Source organism: Equus przewalskii, chromosome 2 (assembly GCF_037783145.1).
Source record: "Equus przewalskii isolate Varuska chromosome 2, EquPr2, whole genome shotgun sequence".
NCBI lineage: Eukaryota > Metazoa > Chordata > Mammalia > Perissodactyla > Equidae > Equus > Equus przewalskii.
This window is the reverse complement of record NC_091832.1, coordinates 32,012,585-32,028,906: the sequence shown is the minus strand read 5'-3', so window position 1 is coordinate 32,028,906 and position 16,322 is coordinate 32,012,585. Positions and strand designations below refer to the sequence as shown.

Below are 16,322 nucleotides of genomic sequence, written 5' to 3'. Positions count from 1 at the left end.
GACAGCTGGCCCACCAGGTGCTCACAGGTGATAGAGAGGGTGGGAGGGACCCAGGAAGGAGCCCTGCGTCCTGACCCTGCCCTTCCCCACAGCCTGCAGCCTTCCCAGGATGAGATCCCTGCTCCTGGGAACGGAACTGGAGGTGGGGAAAGTCAGGGGAGGAAAAGCAGGGGGTGAGCTCCAGCATCCAAGCACAGCTGCCGTCACTGGCCACCTGGCTGTGGGTCCTTGAATTTAATTCTCACAACCACCCTAGGTCGTGGATACTGTTATCCCTGTTCTACAGGCATGGGAGGTGAGGCTCAGAGAGCTTAAGAAACTTGCCCAAAGCCACACAGCCGAGATTTAACCGCTTGTCTGGGGTCCCCGAGCCTGAGCTCATGACCACCGCACTCTAAGGCCTCCCTGAACGCGGGGCCCCCTGAACGCGGGGCCCCCTGAACGCCCAGGCGTTGGGTTGGGGGGAGGGGGGGAAGGGAGAGAGTTTTTAACTAAAAGTGCTTCTGAGCTCCTCTCTGATCCCCTGCCCGTGAGCTAGTGTATGCTATCCGAGTGTGCCACCGCACGAGGCACCTTGAGTGGGCGCGTGCGTCTGAGGGTGGTGCGTGTAAGAGTGAGTGTGTGTGTGTGCGCGCGCGCAGGGACTCCCCCGTGGGTCTGCGGTCCCGGCGCGCAGCGGCTCCGAGTCCACGTGCGGCCGTGGGGCGCGGGGCGCGCGCCGCCCCCGAAGGTGCGGGCGGGTGAGCGCGGTGGGTGCGAGCTTGCGCACGTGCGGCGGCGGGGTCCGCGGGCCGGGTGTCCGCCGCGCGGGCTCCGTGTCCCCCCGCCCGCCTCGGTGCTGATTGGCTCGGCTCCGTGACGGGCCGGCCCCCGCCCGGGGCGGCGGCGGCGGCGGCGGCGGGCGCGGGTGCCCGCGTGTGCGCTGTGTGCCGGCGTGTGCGCCGGTGTGTGCGCCCGGCCGCCGGGTGTGCGGGAGAGCCAGGGAGCGCGCCGACGCGCGGGCCGCCGCGGCCGAGCCCGAGGGTGCGCGGCGCCCCCGCCCGCCCGGCCGGCCATGGCCCCCGCCCGGGGCCGCCTGTCCCTCACGCTCTGGGTCGTCACGGCCGCGGCGGCGGCGGCCACCTGCGTGTCCGCGGCGCGCGGCGAAGGTGAGCGGCGGCGGCGGCGGCGGCGGCGGGGCGGGGGCGGCCGAGGGGTCGGGGGCGCGGGGTCGCTGCCCGGGGCTCAACTTCCTTCCCCTGGACCCTGAGCGCCAAAGGGGCTGGGTTCCCTGGGCCTAGGGGGGCCGGGATGGCACCGCGGGAGAGACCCAGGGTCAAGGGACAGAGCGATGGAGATGGTGACAGGACTAGGGGACAGGCACCAGAGGGCTTGAGGATGAGGGACAGGGGGACAGGGCTGAGGGATTCCGAGCTGGGGACAGAGAATTGGACACTGGGGAAGAGGGGACAGGATAGGGGGACAGAAGACAAGGGAAGAGGTATTGAGGAAAGAGGGGACAGAGAGACAGGGCAAGGGAGAGGACCAGGGGACAAGGGCGGGCACAGAGGACGGAGACAGAGTGACCCAGGGACACAGGGATGCAGGATGAGGTTCAGAGGGCTGAAGAAAAAGGGATCTGGGGATGGCGCTGAGAGATGGGGAGCACAAACTGAGAAACAGGACCAGAGAACAGGATGGGTTTTAGGGGAGGGCAGGAATGGGGGGCAGTGAGTGAGTCTGGGGAGCTGCGGGGCTGGAAGACTGGGGGCAAAGGAGGGACAGCAGCCAGGGAGGAGCAGCCGGAGGGGTGGCAGCTTTGGTGGGCAGGAGGGCTGGCCTTGGGAGGAAGGGCCATTGAGGAGAGGGTGAGTGGCTGCAGAGGGACTGAGGCAGGCAGGGCCCTGAAGGGCAAGGCCAGGGTGGTCCAGTCACTTGGGGGACATGGGGGTGGGGGGTAGGAGCATGGGTGTGGGCTGAGCAGTCAGGTCCAAAGGGGTCTGGGAGGTGACCAGAAAGCCTGGGAGGGGGCACCCATCAGGGTTCCCCAACAGCTGGGGCCTCCCAGCTGCACACACACACCCCTCTTAGCCCCACTGGACGCTCCAGGTCCAGCCCAGGATGCCCCCCTGCTCCTGCTCCTGCCCTGTCTGCCACCCTGGGCCTCCTCTGCTCCCCCAGCTCTGCCCCGAAGAGGCCCACTTGGCACTCTGTGCAGGACCCCGGGGTGACGTCCTGGGTTCAGCGCTGGGTTCCCAGCCTGGCAGGATGAACTTCCAGAAGCGAGGGAGCTCCAGAGCCCGTGTCCCTTATCCCCACTCGGCTCTACCGCAGATCTACCCCTCACACGCGGACAGCTCACGGAGGTACAGCTGTATCCACTAGCACACACGCACACACGGACACACGTCGGGATTCACGCACATGAACCCAGGCCTGTAGAGACTCACACGCATGCACAGCTCCCCCCACACCAGCCACAGTCATGTGCACAGCCATGCAGCCAGCATACATGTGCACAAACACACATGTGCACACACATACGTGTACAGATGCATGCAAATTCATGGGCAGATAGCACATATATAAGGAGACCTTCAAACTTGCGTTCATGCCCACGGAAATGCATGTGCACAGAAAAAACACACACGGAGATAAATTCAGTCTCCAGTGAAATGGGATGTGCAAGGGAGCTGCAAGGCAAGGTGGCAGGCAGGGCAGGGCCAGCTGGGGGGATAGTGATGAGGTGCAGGTGCCTGGGACACCAGGAGAGAACTGAGGAGGGGGCTGGGTGAGTAGGGAAGAGGACAGGATGGGGCACAAGGGGCCTGGGGGCTCTCGGAGTGTGGCCTGAGAAGACTGCTTTCCCAGGGTAGGGTCGGGGGAAGGGGACGGTCAGCCAGGAGGATGCTGAGGGGCCTGCGTCAAGGCTGCCAGTGCTGGGCCGTGCACCCCAACTCCTTGCTTCAGCTCTGTTCTCTGGGGAGGAGCCAGCACCCTCTAGAATTGCAGACTGGCAACCCCAGAGCCTCCTAGGGAGGGGACTTTGACCATCGGCCTGGGAGAGAGGACGTGTCAGGGAGGGCAACAGCTGGGGAAGAGGCGATGTCGGCAAAGAGAGGCAGGCAGGAAGTCTTTGTCCAGGATGGAGGGAGGCATCGTCCAAGGGCCAGTCCATGCCTGTCCAATGGATGCAGCAGGGTACCCCAGCGAGACAGGGGTTACCCACGTAGGTGGGACAGCCCTGGGTGGAGGCCTGGGGTGTAGGTTCTACACGGGACCGCCAGGAGTCCTTCCTAGTGTCATCCCTGGGCTGGTGCAGAGCCAAGACCAGCCAGGGAGGTTGTTGGAACTCAGGCAGGGGGCTCTGTTCCCAGCTGGGGTCCTGCAGAGGTGACAGTGCCCCAGCCCAGCCAAGTGCCCCTATGCCAGGTCCCTCACAGGGCTGGGGGAGGGCCCTGCAACTACAGAGATGCCCCCTGAGTCCCACCAGGCTCACGGCCCCTTATCACTCTCCGGTGTGGATTACCCACCACTTTGGGGTAATCTCCGAGGCATTCACATCCTGGCTGCCATCCCCTGACCACCCCGAATTCTCCAGCCTCACCATCATGCGCCGCGTCCTCGGGGAATGTAAATCAATTTAAGTATTAGTCTCAGCGAAATGGAATGGGGGAAGGTGAAAAGAAATCACATAATGCCTTCCACAGTGGAACAGGAGAGGCTGAGGAATTATCTGTGCTTCTCAGAGCAGGAGAGGGGCCCGTCTGATCCCCCAGAGCAGCCCAGGCAGACTGGCTGGAGAGGGATGCTACAGACGTCCTGCAGCTGAGGAGGCTGACGCACAGAGGGGTTAAGTGGCTCACTTTGTTGAAGGCCCCGAGAGACTGTCCAGTCCGGTCCTTCCATTCGCCAGTGGGGAGACAGGCCCAGAGAGGGGAATTGACTTCACACATGTCACACAGTCCAGCCGCACAAGAGGCAGGAGAGAGCCCAGGCCTGGTGACCAGAGAGTCTTGAGTTTCCAGGAGGACTCAGGCCACGGCTGGGTGAGCCTGATGCTGGAATTCTCTCCAGCCCTCAGGGACCCTCTTGTGGGCCTGGAGCTTCCCGTGGGGGACACTGTATTTTCCCCACGGGAGGGAACATGAGGTGGAGCAGAGGGGGACAGAGGGAGAGAAGGGGAGGGAGAGAGAAGGGCCTGGAAGGAATTGGAACAAGCAGCCGTGGAATCCTATAGCTCTTCCTGACTCTGATAGAATCGACTTTTGACTTATCTTTGGATTATCTGAGCCCTCTAGCTGACTGATCAAGAATCAGCCACATATGTGGGGCCTCCCAGGGGAGGGAAGGCCCTAGCAAGTGGGGTCTGCAGGCGGCTGCCCCTGGAGTCAGGGTGTTCCAGGGGGAGAAGTCCAGGCGGTGGACGGTCATTCGGATCGCCCCCCGCGTCGGGGCAGGACTGAGCTGCGTCCAGGGTAGGCTGGAGAAGGGGCCGCCTGGCTCTGAGACCCCGTCTGGGATGCGGGTTGGAGTGGGGGAGCCCACAGGTCCCCTCACCCCATCCTCTCCCCCAACTAGGCCCTGCTGGTCTGGGGGAAACTGCAGTGCGGCCCCCTCCCCCTCCCACCAGCCAGCGGGAGGAGAAGGCTCGCCTGACCCAGTTTTCTCTCATTGCCTGAGAGGGAGGGAGGGAGGCGGGAAGGCGCTCTGCCTGCGCCCCTGGAGTGGGGCTGGTTCGGGGAGGGGAGATCCCTCTGTGGACGTTGGCTCCGTCCCCTGATCCCACCGGGCCCCTGGGGACCCAGGGAGGAGCACAGAGGCCCCTCCCTGGTTCTGCAAGCCGTCTTTCCAGCCTGCCGGCCTCCTGGGCCCCTGACAGTGGGGTGGGGAGGGAGAAAAGCAGCAAATAAGAGCATCCTCACTCCAGCATTTCCTGAGGACACTTGTCTCCATCTTTGAGGGGCAGGCGCAGAGCTATGCACATCGCAGGCAGAAGGACACCCAGCCTCCCTGCAGGAAAGTTCCAGTAGGGCCCCAGCTTTAACCCTCTGTGACCTGCCCAAGCCGGCCGACTGGGTTAGTTGGAAGCCCATGATTGCTGGCTGTGAGAAGGGGTGCGTGGAAGAGAGAGTGAAATGGAAAGCCTTCCTGGAGAGATCTAAGGCAGCAGGGGCCCAGAGAGGTGAAGAGACTCACCCAAGGACACACAGCAGTTAGAGACAGCTGGGATTCAAGCCCTAATTTCTTAACAGCCAGCTAGGGCACTTCATCACTGTAAAGTGGGTGGGTGGGTCCAAGGTACGTGGAGAGAGGTGGGAGGGGCAGAGGCATTGACTCCAGCTTCACAGCTTACCCTCACCCACCCCAAGGCGTTATTATCCTCATTTTACAGATGAGGAAATTGAGGTTCAGAGAGTGAGGGTCACCTGCCACTAAGTAGCCATGTGGAAATGTGAGCCCAGCGGCGTCTGAGTCTGGAGGCCGCTCTTCTCTCTGCCGTGTTGTTGAGACCCTGCAGGGTCCTCTCGGAGGGTCTGGCTTAGAAGAGACTGGCCTTCCGGGCCAGCGCCCCTTCCCCGCCATGACTGCTCGGAGGGCCTGCTTCCTGGGTCCGTGGACGCCGCAGCAGGTGCGCTGGAGGCCAGCCCTGCCGCCACACCTGTGCAGCTCCAGGCTTGTTCCTGAACTTCCTGAGGCCCAGTGTGTTCATCATAAAATGGAGATAGGAACGACCACCTCTCGGGGTTGTCGTGCGGGTCACAGACGAGCATCTCAAGTGCCCCTCGCAGAGCTCAGGTGCCCACAAGAGGCAGCCCTTGTGCCTGGCAGTCCTGCATCGGGTGTGCACAGGGGCCTGTTAGATGCCGGGCACCTCCTGGGGGGCACCAATGGTTGCAGAGCTGGGCCCAGCCCGCCTGGGGAGGTATGCCCTCACAGCCAGTGCTTTGCATGCCATCCTGTCCCATGAGTGAGACAGGGCTGGGCCCTCCTCACAACCCCTGCGAGACAGGAACCACGATCACCCCCATTTTCCAGAGGAGGAAACTGAGGCCCGGGGAGGGGAAGGGGCTTGTTCAGGGACACATAGCTCCTAAGTGGGTGAGCTGGGATTCTGACCTGGGCCTCCCAGTTCCTGAACCCATCCCTCAGCCACCCACCGCACCACCAGCAGGGCGCTGTGCCCGGGGCGGCTTGGGTTCCAGGGGTTTCGAAGATCACGTGTTGGCCGAGGTGGTGGAGGAAGGCTTCAGGGAAGAGAGGAAACGTGAGCTGAGCCTTGAAGGATGGGGGAAGGGAGACAGGACACAGAGACGCGGGCTGGCATGTGTGGGGCTGAGAGCAGACCAGCGGGGCCGGGTCGGGCCGCTCTTGAGGGCCTGGGGAAGGGGGTCCTCCGGTCTGATGCTCTCTTGTCTCCTGTTTTACAGTGAACTTGCTGGATACGTCAACCATCCACGGGGACTGGGGCTGGCTCACGTATCCGGCTCACGGGGTAAGTGATGGGCAGTGGGCCAGTGTCGTCCCTCCGAGCAGAGAGAGGCTGTGATTCCGAGCCTTATCATCAGATCAAAAGGAAGCAGAAGCCCAGGGAGGAGAAGGGACTCTCCCAAGGACACACAGCAGTTAGGACAGAGGTGCAGCTGCTGATTTCTTAACGGGTCAGTGCACGCAGACCCTTGGGATTGCAAACCACCCTGGTGCTGGACTCCTGATTCTTCAAGTCTGAGGCCCTGGATGTGGGATCCTCATGTCTGTGTCCTTGGCCTACAGATTGATGATGTGCCACAGCCGGGCCCAGGGTAAACTGGGACGAGTCAGTGTCAAGGAACAGGGCAGGAGGGGGCCCCAGCCAGGCCCTTCACCACTTCAGAATTGACCCCCTCCGTCATAGCTGCCCCGCCCTCACCAGGAGCTGCCAGGACTCCCAGGGCCCCCGCTCATTTCTCTCTTCATCAGAACCACCACGTGGCACTGCCCGCTCCCACTGTGGCTGAGCCCCCGGGCCCACCTGGCCTCCATGGTGACCCGTCGGGTCCCTGTGGGTCATGTACTCATGGGCGACGCCCCCTCCCACCCTCCTGGGGGTGGGTCTGGTAACCCCCTGGCATCCAGGGACAAGGCTGCACTGCCCGGTCCCTCCGCTTCTCTTATCCAGATCCCAGAGGGCAGGGTGGTCAAGCCAAAGTGAGCCCACGGGCCCGGCGGGGTCCCGGCTCTGCCATCGATGAGCTGGGTGGCCCTGGGTCACCACTTCACCTCGCTGAGCCTCAGTTTCCTCATATGTATAAAAGGATGAGCGTGTGACGATGTCAGGGGGATTGCTGCGAGAGTGAGGGGCGAGGACAGGTGGTCTTGGCGCCGTGCCTGGCACACGGCGAGCCCCCTCTAACTGTGTTATTACTGTTGTCTTTGTTGTTAGTGCTTGTTGTGATTGTATCTCACCTGGATTGCCTTCCACAGACATGCTCAGAAACACACACCCACATCCCCACCACAGACACGAGACACATGCACACAGCTTCAATCATGAACGCTTCTGCTTCCATGGCTGGAGACGGAGGGATAATAATATTATTCATAATAGTAATGATAATGACACCAAGAGTTACTATTTGTGAAGGGAGGGTTTCTTTATTTTGGGGTAGGGTTTTCATCCGGGCCGTTTGTTTCATGTGGCCTGCGGCTGGAGTCAGGACGGAGCCTGCTCCTCTCTCTCTGGGGGTCTCGTCCCAGGGTAGCAGGTAGCTGAGTGTGCTGTCATCAGCCCCCGGCACCAGGCTTCCAGGAGTTGTAGGGCTTTAAGCAGGTGAGGCACGTGACCGGCCTTGTGCTTGATGGTCATGCTGGGACTCCAAGGTTCTTTGTTCACAGGGCACAGAGTTCTCACATTTCGTTTGGGAGTTAGACAAATAATAACTTATATTCGCATAGCTCTTAGCAATTCACAGACGTTATCTCATTTAATCCCCAAACCAAGCCTGTGAGTAGACACAGCAACCCCATTTCACAGGCGAGGAAGCCAAGGCTTGGGGCGTGAGGAGTAGCCTGCCCGCCCTCAGCCAGGCTCCACGCGATGGACTCGAACTCAGATCTGTCTGGGCCTGGAGCCCGTGTTGAGTCCCTCGTCCTCTCTTTGGTCCGTGTCCTCACTGTGAGGGGGTGGGAGGCAATCCTGCATTGTCTGCCGAGCCAGGGACCATCTCCCATCCTCATGGGGCCTGGAGATCGAGCTTGTCCCGACGGGAAAGAAGGCTGGATAAGATCCCTGGTTCCCAAACTCTGGACCTTGATCTGTGCCAGGCTGGCAGGTGAAACGTGCAGATGCCCATGTCCAGGGGGACTGGGGAGGAGCCTGGGAATCTTTGGTTTAATAAGCTTTCCAGGTGATTCTCCCGCCCTGCCGGGTAGGGAGCTCTGGACACGGGCCTGGTGGTCCCGTCCACGCCTCTGCTGCTGGAGTCGGTTAAACAGCCTGAGTACAGGGGTCATCAGGGCTGTCTCCAGCATCAGCAAAGTTGCCAGATTGTCAGGCAGGCCGCACAGCCTGAAGGACAAGGGTGCTGGGGCTGGATGAGCCGATGGTCTGTGGCCTCTAATTGGTGAGACTCAGGCAAGTCACTTCACCCCGCCTCCTCATTTATAACATGGGCGTGATCACAGAACCTGCCCCGGGCGGTTGTCGTCAGGGAGGATGCTTGGGAAGGACACTTTGCTGATGAGAAACCAGCAGCCCTGAGAGCTTAAGGTCAGGGGAGGTCTGGCCCAGAACCCATGCTCTTAATCAGGCCGCGCCCCTCCCTCCACATGCTGGGATGTGCCCCACCTCGTCTGGCGATTGACAGCCGCTCACAAACGCCGGCTTAGATCAGAAGGCACACTTGTTTCCATTCCGTCGTCTCACTTGATCCTCACCACCCCCTGGAGTAGATGGAGGGGGCAGGCATTAGCTGCCCTGTTTCACATGTGAGAAGCCTGAGGCTCAGAGACGGGGTGTGCTGTACCTGGGGCTGCACAGCTGGTTTGCTGCATTCTGTTCCAGAAAGAGGACAGAGTTCCAGAGCAATGGTTGGGGTTGGGGAGGAATGTTCCCAGGGGCTGGGGAGGCAGCAGAGTGGGAGTGGCACCCAGCATGGGGTGGGGGCGCCCCAGGTGGTGAGCAGGCCTGATTCCACCCTTGCGCCAGCCTCCGGGAATTTGTGCCACCCTGGGTGCCTGCAGCAGCCCCTGGGGCTGGCGGGTCTAGGCCAGGCCATTGGCACCGGTGGGGCGGCTGGAGAGGACTCTGATCGAGCTGATTAATTTATCTGGGTCCCTGGCAGGAAACAGACAGGGAGCAGCTGGCTGGCTCTTTGGCGCTCCATTAATTGTGACATTGACTTTAACCCCAGATGTGACATAGCGCTGCCCAGAGACCCCATCTACAGTGTGGGGTGCAGGGCAGGGGTCCTTTTGGGATGCGGGGTGCAGGAGGCATAAACTCTTTCAGGTGAGGCTGGCGTGCCCTGGGCCTCTTCCCCAGTGGTCCCTGGAGGCAGGTATGGGTGGGCTGGGAAGATGCTGCCAGGTCAGCATCATGTAGTCCTTTCCCCGTGGTGCCTTCCCGTGCCAGGCCAGGCTAAGCACTTTGCAGGCTTCTCGTCCTTTCGCCCTCTCACGCCTCGCTGAGGTGGGGCCCGTCTGAGCCCCAGTTTACAGATGTGCGCGCTCAGTGTTGAGACCACACGGCTGGCCAAGACGGGGTGGGACGGAAGGGCTTTGTCAGACAGGAAAGACTTGACGTGCCCGTGGTCCCCACTCTTGTGCTTGTGCAGTAGCTCAGAACCCCACAGACTCTCAGATCACCATGAGGAGTGGTCTTTACCTCCCTGCCCCAGACCCCCCTCAGCGATCGGATCTCAGGTTCAGGGACAATTGCACACAGAGGCCCAAGAGAGAGAATCAGGGCGTTACATCTCTGGTGAAGCTGGGACAGGGACCCAGAGCCTGTCCCCTCCATCTGCCCTTCGCCCCCAGCACCTCCTCAGGGCCCTCAGGTGTCCACTCAGCCAAAAATGGCTGCTCCCGACGAACCGGCATTCTGCAGCGAGGAAACTGGGGCCAGAGAGGAGCAGCGACTTGCCCAAGGTCACACAGCAGGTTAGAGATTGTGCTGGGCCTAGAGCCGGGCCTCTCAACTCCCAGCTCACTTCTCAACACTGCGTCTTCGATGTGACTCTTCTGTGTCCAAACCGATGCTCCCTGGACAGTACCTAACACCCCCAGCCTCGCTGGGGCTCTTCCTCCCATCCCTGCAAGAGGGTCCTGCTTCAGCCGCGCAGCAGCTTTCGCCCGCCCCCCGGATGCCTGCTCCCTCCACCGCCTTGTCTGATGGACTGTGAGGCGTTGGAGGGAGGGAGTATTTCTGGTGTATTTCTTTCTTTTTTAAAAAAGTTGTAGTAAAATACACATAACATAAAATTTAGCTTCTTAACCATTTTTAAGTGTACAGTTCAGCGGCATTAAGTACGTTGACCCTGTTGCATGACCGTCACCATCCCCCATCTCCAGAACGCCTTTCATCTTCCCGAACTGAACTCCTGTTCCCGTTGAACACGAACTCTCCATTCCCCCCGCCCCCAGCCCCTGGCAACCACCGTTCTGTTTCCCGTTTTCATGAATCTAAGTACCTCGTAGACGTGGAATCGTATGGTATTTGTCTTCTTGTGGCTGGCTTATTTCACTTTGCATAATGTCCTCTAGGCTCACCCATGCTGTCGGTCGCATCTGAATTTCCTTCCTTTATGAGACTGAGTATCATCCCAGTGTCTGGATGGACCGCATTTTGTTTATCCATCCCCCCGGCGATGGGCGCATTTGGGTGGTTTCCCCCTTTTGGCTGTTGTGAACAATGCTGCTGTGAACACGGGTGTACAGATATCTCTTTGAGGTGCCCCTTTCAATTCTTGTGAGTATATACCCAGCGGTGGAATTGCTGGGTAGTATGGTCATTCCATGTTTAACTTGCTGAGGAGCCACCATACAGTTTCCCTCAGCAGCTGCACCATTTTACATTCCCGCCAACAGTGCACGAGGGTTCCACTTTCTCCCCCTCCTCGCCAACATTTGTGATTTTCTGTTGTTTTGATAACAGCCGCCCTAATGGGTGTGAAGTGGCATCTTGTTGTGGTTTGGATTTGTGTTTCCCTAAGGATGAGTGATGCTGAGCATCCTTCCATGTGCTGTTTGGCCATCTGTGTATGTTCTTTGGAGAAATGCCTATTCAAGTCCTTTGCCCGTTTTTTAATTGGGCTGTGTGGTTTTTTGTTGTTGAGTTGTAGGAGTTCTTTGTATATTCTGGATATTAATCCTTTCTCAGATATATGATTTGCAAATATTTTCTCCCATCCCATGGGTTGCCTTTCACTCTGTTGATGGGGTCTGGTTTATTTCTGGATCACTGATGCCTGGCTCGCACCTGGCACAGAAGCAGCCACACTCAACTCTCCCACATTCTGGTGCTCCCGTTAGTGGAACGCAGGCTGGCCCACGAGCTGCCCGCCTTAGGCGAGGGCAGAGGGAACATCAAGAAGAGCACGGCAGAGGGAGTCCGTCCATCGCGCAGTCACTCGGTAAACACCAATGCAGGGCTGCTGCTGAAGGACGTGCTGCAGGGCTGCAACAAGGTCAGGGTCACGTGCTAGAAAGATCTCTCTGGCAGCTGATTTGGAAACCACCAGTGGGCTCACTGACTTCCCCAGCAAGGTCCCCCCACTCTGGGAGCGATGGGAGCAGCCACATGGAAACGAGGTCAGAGTGTTGTAGCTCTGGCATCGGTTCCAGTCGTGGCTCCGTCACTCACCAGCTCTGTGACCTCAGACATGTGGCTCACGTGTCTGACCCTCTATTTCCTCATCTGCAAAAAGGCAGCAAATAACAGTTCCCCAGAAGGATGTGACGCTCTCTGAGGTCGCATCTGTGGGTGCCAGGCATCTGGTGGCTGTGACAAGCCACTAGAAGATCAGCTCCTCCAGGGCGGAGAAGGTTGTGGCTCCTTCCCCAGGACCCCCGCCCCCCAGCACGTGCGTGTGGCCCGTGGCAAGGGTGACTGGCAGGAGGGCGAGGAGCCGACTCTCGTTTCAGCCGGCTGTGCTCTCTGCCCGCAGTGGGACTCCATCAACGAGGTGGACGAGTCCTTCCGGTCCATCCACACGTACCAGGTGTGCAACGTCATGAGCCCCAACCAGAACAACTGGCTTCGCACCAGCTGGGTGCCCCGCGACGGCGCCCGGCGCGTCTACGCCGAGATCAAGTTCACGCTGCGGGACTGCAACAGCATGCCCGGCGTGCTGGGCACCTGCAAGGAGACCTTCAACCTCTACTACCTGGAGTCGGACCGCGATCTGGGCTCCAGCACGCAGGAGAGCCAGTTCCTCAAGATCGACACCATCGCGGCCGACGAGAGCTTCACGGGTGCGGACCTGGGCGTGCGGCGCCTCAAGCTCAACACGGAGGTGCGCGGCGTGGGCCCCCTCAGCAAGCGTGGCTTCTACCTGGCCTTCCAGGACATCGGCGCCTGCCTCGCCATCCTGTCCCTCCGCATCTACTACAAGAAGTGCCCCACCATGGTGCGCAACCTGGCGGCCTTCTCGGAGGCGGTGACAGGCGCCGACTCGTCCTCGCTGGTGGAGGTGCGGGGCCAGTGCGTGCGGCACTCTGAGGAGCGGGACACGCCCAAGATGTACTGCAGCGCCGAGGGCGAGTGGCTGGTGCCCATCGGCAAGTGCGTGTGCAGCGCCGGCTACGAGGAGCGGCGGGACGCCTGTGTAGGTGAGCGCCCCGCAGCCGGGCGGCCCGGGTGTGGGAGGCGTCATGGTCAGCGGGCGGCTGGGGGGTGGACACAGCGCCTGGGAAGGCGGGGGGACCTTGGGGTTCCTGTGTCAGCAGATACTCCGGGCCACGTGTGTGTGCGTGTGTGTGCATGTGCATGCGTGTGTGTGCGCGCGTGTGTGGTGCAGGGAGAGGGAGGAGAGAAGGAAGTACTATGGCAGGCGACCCCGTCCGTGGGCAGGGTGGAGACGTACTTCTAAGGACCCCTGGGTGACTGAGTACGCTCCTGAGTACTTACTGTGAACTAACTTGTGTCGGGCATTGTTCTAAGGACCCCTGGGTGACTGAGTGCGCTCCTGAGTACTTACTGTGAACTAACTTGTGTCGGGCATTGTTCTAAGCACCCCTGGGTGACTGAGTACGCTCCTGAGTACTTACTGTGAACTAACTTGTGTCGGGCATTGTTCTAAGCACCCCTGGGTGACTGAGTACGCTCCTGAGTACTTACTGTGAACTAACTTGTGTCGGGCATTGTTCTAAGGACCCCTGGGTGACTGAGTACTCTCCTGAGTACTTACTGTGACTAACTTGTGTCGGGCATTGTTCTAAGGACCCCTGGGTGACTGAGTACGCTCCTGAGTACTTACTGTAACTAACTTGTGTCGGGCATTGTTCTAAGGACCCCTGGGTGACTGAGTACTCTCCTGAGTACTTACTGTGACTAACTTGTGTCGGGCATTGTTCTAAGGACCCCTGGGTGACTGAGTACGCTCCTGAGTACTTACTGTGACTAACTTGTGTCGGGCACTGTTCTAAGGACCCCTGGGTGATTGAGTACGCTCCTGAGTACTTACTGTGACTAACTTGTGTCGGGCATTGTTCTAAGGACCCCTGGGTGACTGAGTACGCTCCTGAGTGCTTACTGTGAACTAACTTGTGTCGGGCATTGTTCTAAGGACCCCTGGGTGACTGAGTACTCTCCTGAGTACTTACTGTGACTAACTTGTGTCGGGCATTGTTCTAAGGACCCCTGGGTGACTGAGTACGCTCCTGAGTGCTTACTGTGAACTAACTTGTGTCGGGCATTGTTCTAAGGACCCCTGGGTGACTGAGTGCGCTCCTGAGTACTTACTGTGAACTAACTTGTGTCGGGCATTGTTCTAAGGACCCCTGGGTGACTGAGTACTCTCCTGAGTACTTACTGTGAACTAACTTGTGTCGGGCATTGTTCTAAGGACCCCTGGGTGACTGAGTGCGCTCCTGAGTACTTACTGTGAACTAACTTGTGTCGGGCATTGTTCTAAGGACCCCTGGGTGACTGAGTACGCTCCTGAGTACTTACTGTGAACTAACTTGTGTCGGGCATTGTTCTAAGGACCCCTGGGTGACTGAGTGCGCTCCTGAGTACTTACTGTGAACTAACTTGTGTCGGGCATTGTTCTAAGCACCCCTGGGTGACTGAGTACGCTCCTGAGTACTTACTGTGAACTAACTTGTGTCGGGCATTGTTCTAAGCACCCCTGGGTGACTGAGTACGCTCCTGAGTACTTACTGTGAACTAACTTGTGTCGGGCATTGTTCTAAGGACCCCTGGGTGACTGAGTACTCTCCTGAGTACTTACTGTGACTAACTTGTGTCGGGCATTGTTCTAAGGACCCCTGGGTGACTGAGTACTCTCCTGAGTACTTACTGTGACTAACTTGTGTCGGGCATTGTTCTAAGGACCCCTGGGTGACTGAGTACGCTCCTGAGTACTTACTGTGACTAACTTGTGTCGGGCATTGTTCTAAGGACCCCTGGGTGACTGAGTACTCTCCTGAGTACTTACTATGAACTAACTTGTGTCGGGCATTGTTCTAAGCACTTTTCACATATCAACACATTTAAGCCTCACAATTACCCTATGAAATAGCAAATACTGTTGTTCTGGTTTTATGGATGAGTCTAAGGCACAGAGAGACAAAGCAACTTGCCCAAGGTTGCACAGCTAGGAAGTGGCAGAGCTAGGACTTGAACTCAGAAGTCTGGCCTCCAGAGTCCATGCTCAAAACGACTGACCTTCTAGCCCATGGAGTGTGAGGAAGGACAGGCCCTGGGTGAGGGTGTGTGGTGTGGGGCCACTGTGGAGGTGTGCGGCAGGGCGCTCAGGGAGCACTGCCCAGGTTGGGTACGTCACTGGGGCACCTGGAGCAGCCTGCCTGTGTTCAGGGGGCGCTTATCCAGTGAGCTGTGGGAGAGGACAGCCAAGGTGCCTGTGAGGGAGGACAGCAGAGAGAGAGACCCTGGTCATGAAGTGGCCTGGCACTTGTCCCCGTGGGGCTGCTGCTGGGGCCCCCACGTCAGACCAGCAGCAGGGCCCAGACCCCAGGCCGTGTGTGCGGGTGTCACAGCTGCACTGTGCCCCGTGTGGGAGCAGGGCAGCCAGGCGCCCTGAGAGCCGGGAACCCTGGGGGAGCTGTGTGGACAGACACCTGGGGCCCCAGCTGTTACTGGTCTCCGCCTGGTTGCCCTCTGCCCTTCCTTGGCCTCCCCAGGGACTGGAAACGTGGCAGCTCAGCCCCTCAGAGCAGTGAAGCCTGTTGTTGGGGTCATGAGTTCTCTGGGGGAGGAGGATGTGCCTTTGCAGGGGTCAGAGAGATCCAGGCCTGTCCCCGGGCAGCCTCAGTGAAAACTGGGACAGGGCCCTGTCAGCCCCCAGGAATATCCTCCGAGCTCTGTGGCCCTGAGGCCACAGTCAGAGGGAGCTTCAGCCCCCTCAGCTCCATCCCTCTGCCCCTAGCAGGCAGGACAGGCCCCTTGGTGCTCGCAGGCCGGAGCAGGGCACAGGCTGACCATTTCAGTGATGCACAAGGTGGTGCTCGGGGACCAGGCCCTTCCATCCAGCCCCCAGGCCCTGCCCAGCCCCTCTCTGGGGCTCTCTGGCTTCCTTAAGGAATCTTTCTTCATTCTCCCAGCGGCTGCAAGCCTTCCCCTCTCCTGGACCCTACACCCCAAAGCACCACCTGTGACATTTGCCTCTTTCTGGAGTTGTTGTACCCTCTCTGGCCTCATTTGCCAGGCTTCCCAGGCCTCTAGCCTCTCCTGGGTCCTCTCACAGACATCCCTGACTTTTCAACTTCCCACTGGGTAATAGTAATGACAAACATCTCTAGTGCCTTTACAGCCTGCAAGGGGGTTCCTCACACATCAGTTCATTTGCTCTTTGTAGCAAGGTGGGTATTACAATTCCATTTTACAGAGGGGGAAACTGAGGCTCGAGAGGTAGTGTCGCCGGCTTCGGTCTCACAGCTGGTGAGAGGTGGGGCTGGGACCAGAGTCAGGTCGGTCCGCCTCTGAGCCATGTGTGGGCTTTTCACCCATCCCTGGTCCATCCCCAGCCTCCTTCCCCACCAGAGCTGCCTCCCAATGTCACCTCATGCTCGTGGGGGTAATAAGGTCCCTTAGTGACAATTGTTCGAGTATTTGCCATGTGCCAGGCACTTTACTCAGCGCTTCTTACACGTCGCATCAGTTGCTCTTTCTGTTGAGCGTC

The 16,322-nt window shown here is 59.4% G+C and overlaps 1 protein-coding gene across 2 annotated transcripts in view; it reads left to right on the top strand.

Moving 5' to 3' along the window:
- The first annotated feature begins 967 nt into the window (after positions 1 to 967).
- EPHA8 (EPH receptor A8) overlaps positions 968 to 16,322 on the top strand; it is a 36,820-nt gene continuing 21,465 nt past the window's right edge. The window contains exons 1-3 of one of the 2 annotated variants that reach the window (XR_011534316.1): positions 968 to 1,148; positions 6,411 to 6,475; positions 12,126 to 12,789. Coding sequence is in view for 1 of the 2 variants with exons in the window: in XM_070598789.1 (XP_070454890.1) it covers positions 1,055 to 1,148; positions 6,411 to 6,475; positions 12,126 to 12,789 (823 nt within the window). In the remaining variant the exon portion in view is untranslated. The remainder of the gene's footprint in view (positions 1,149 to 6,410; positions 6,476 to 12,125; positions 12,790 to 16,322) is intronic. The other variant, XM_070598789.1, reaches the window with a different exon arrangement.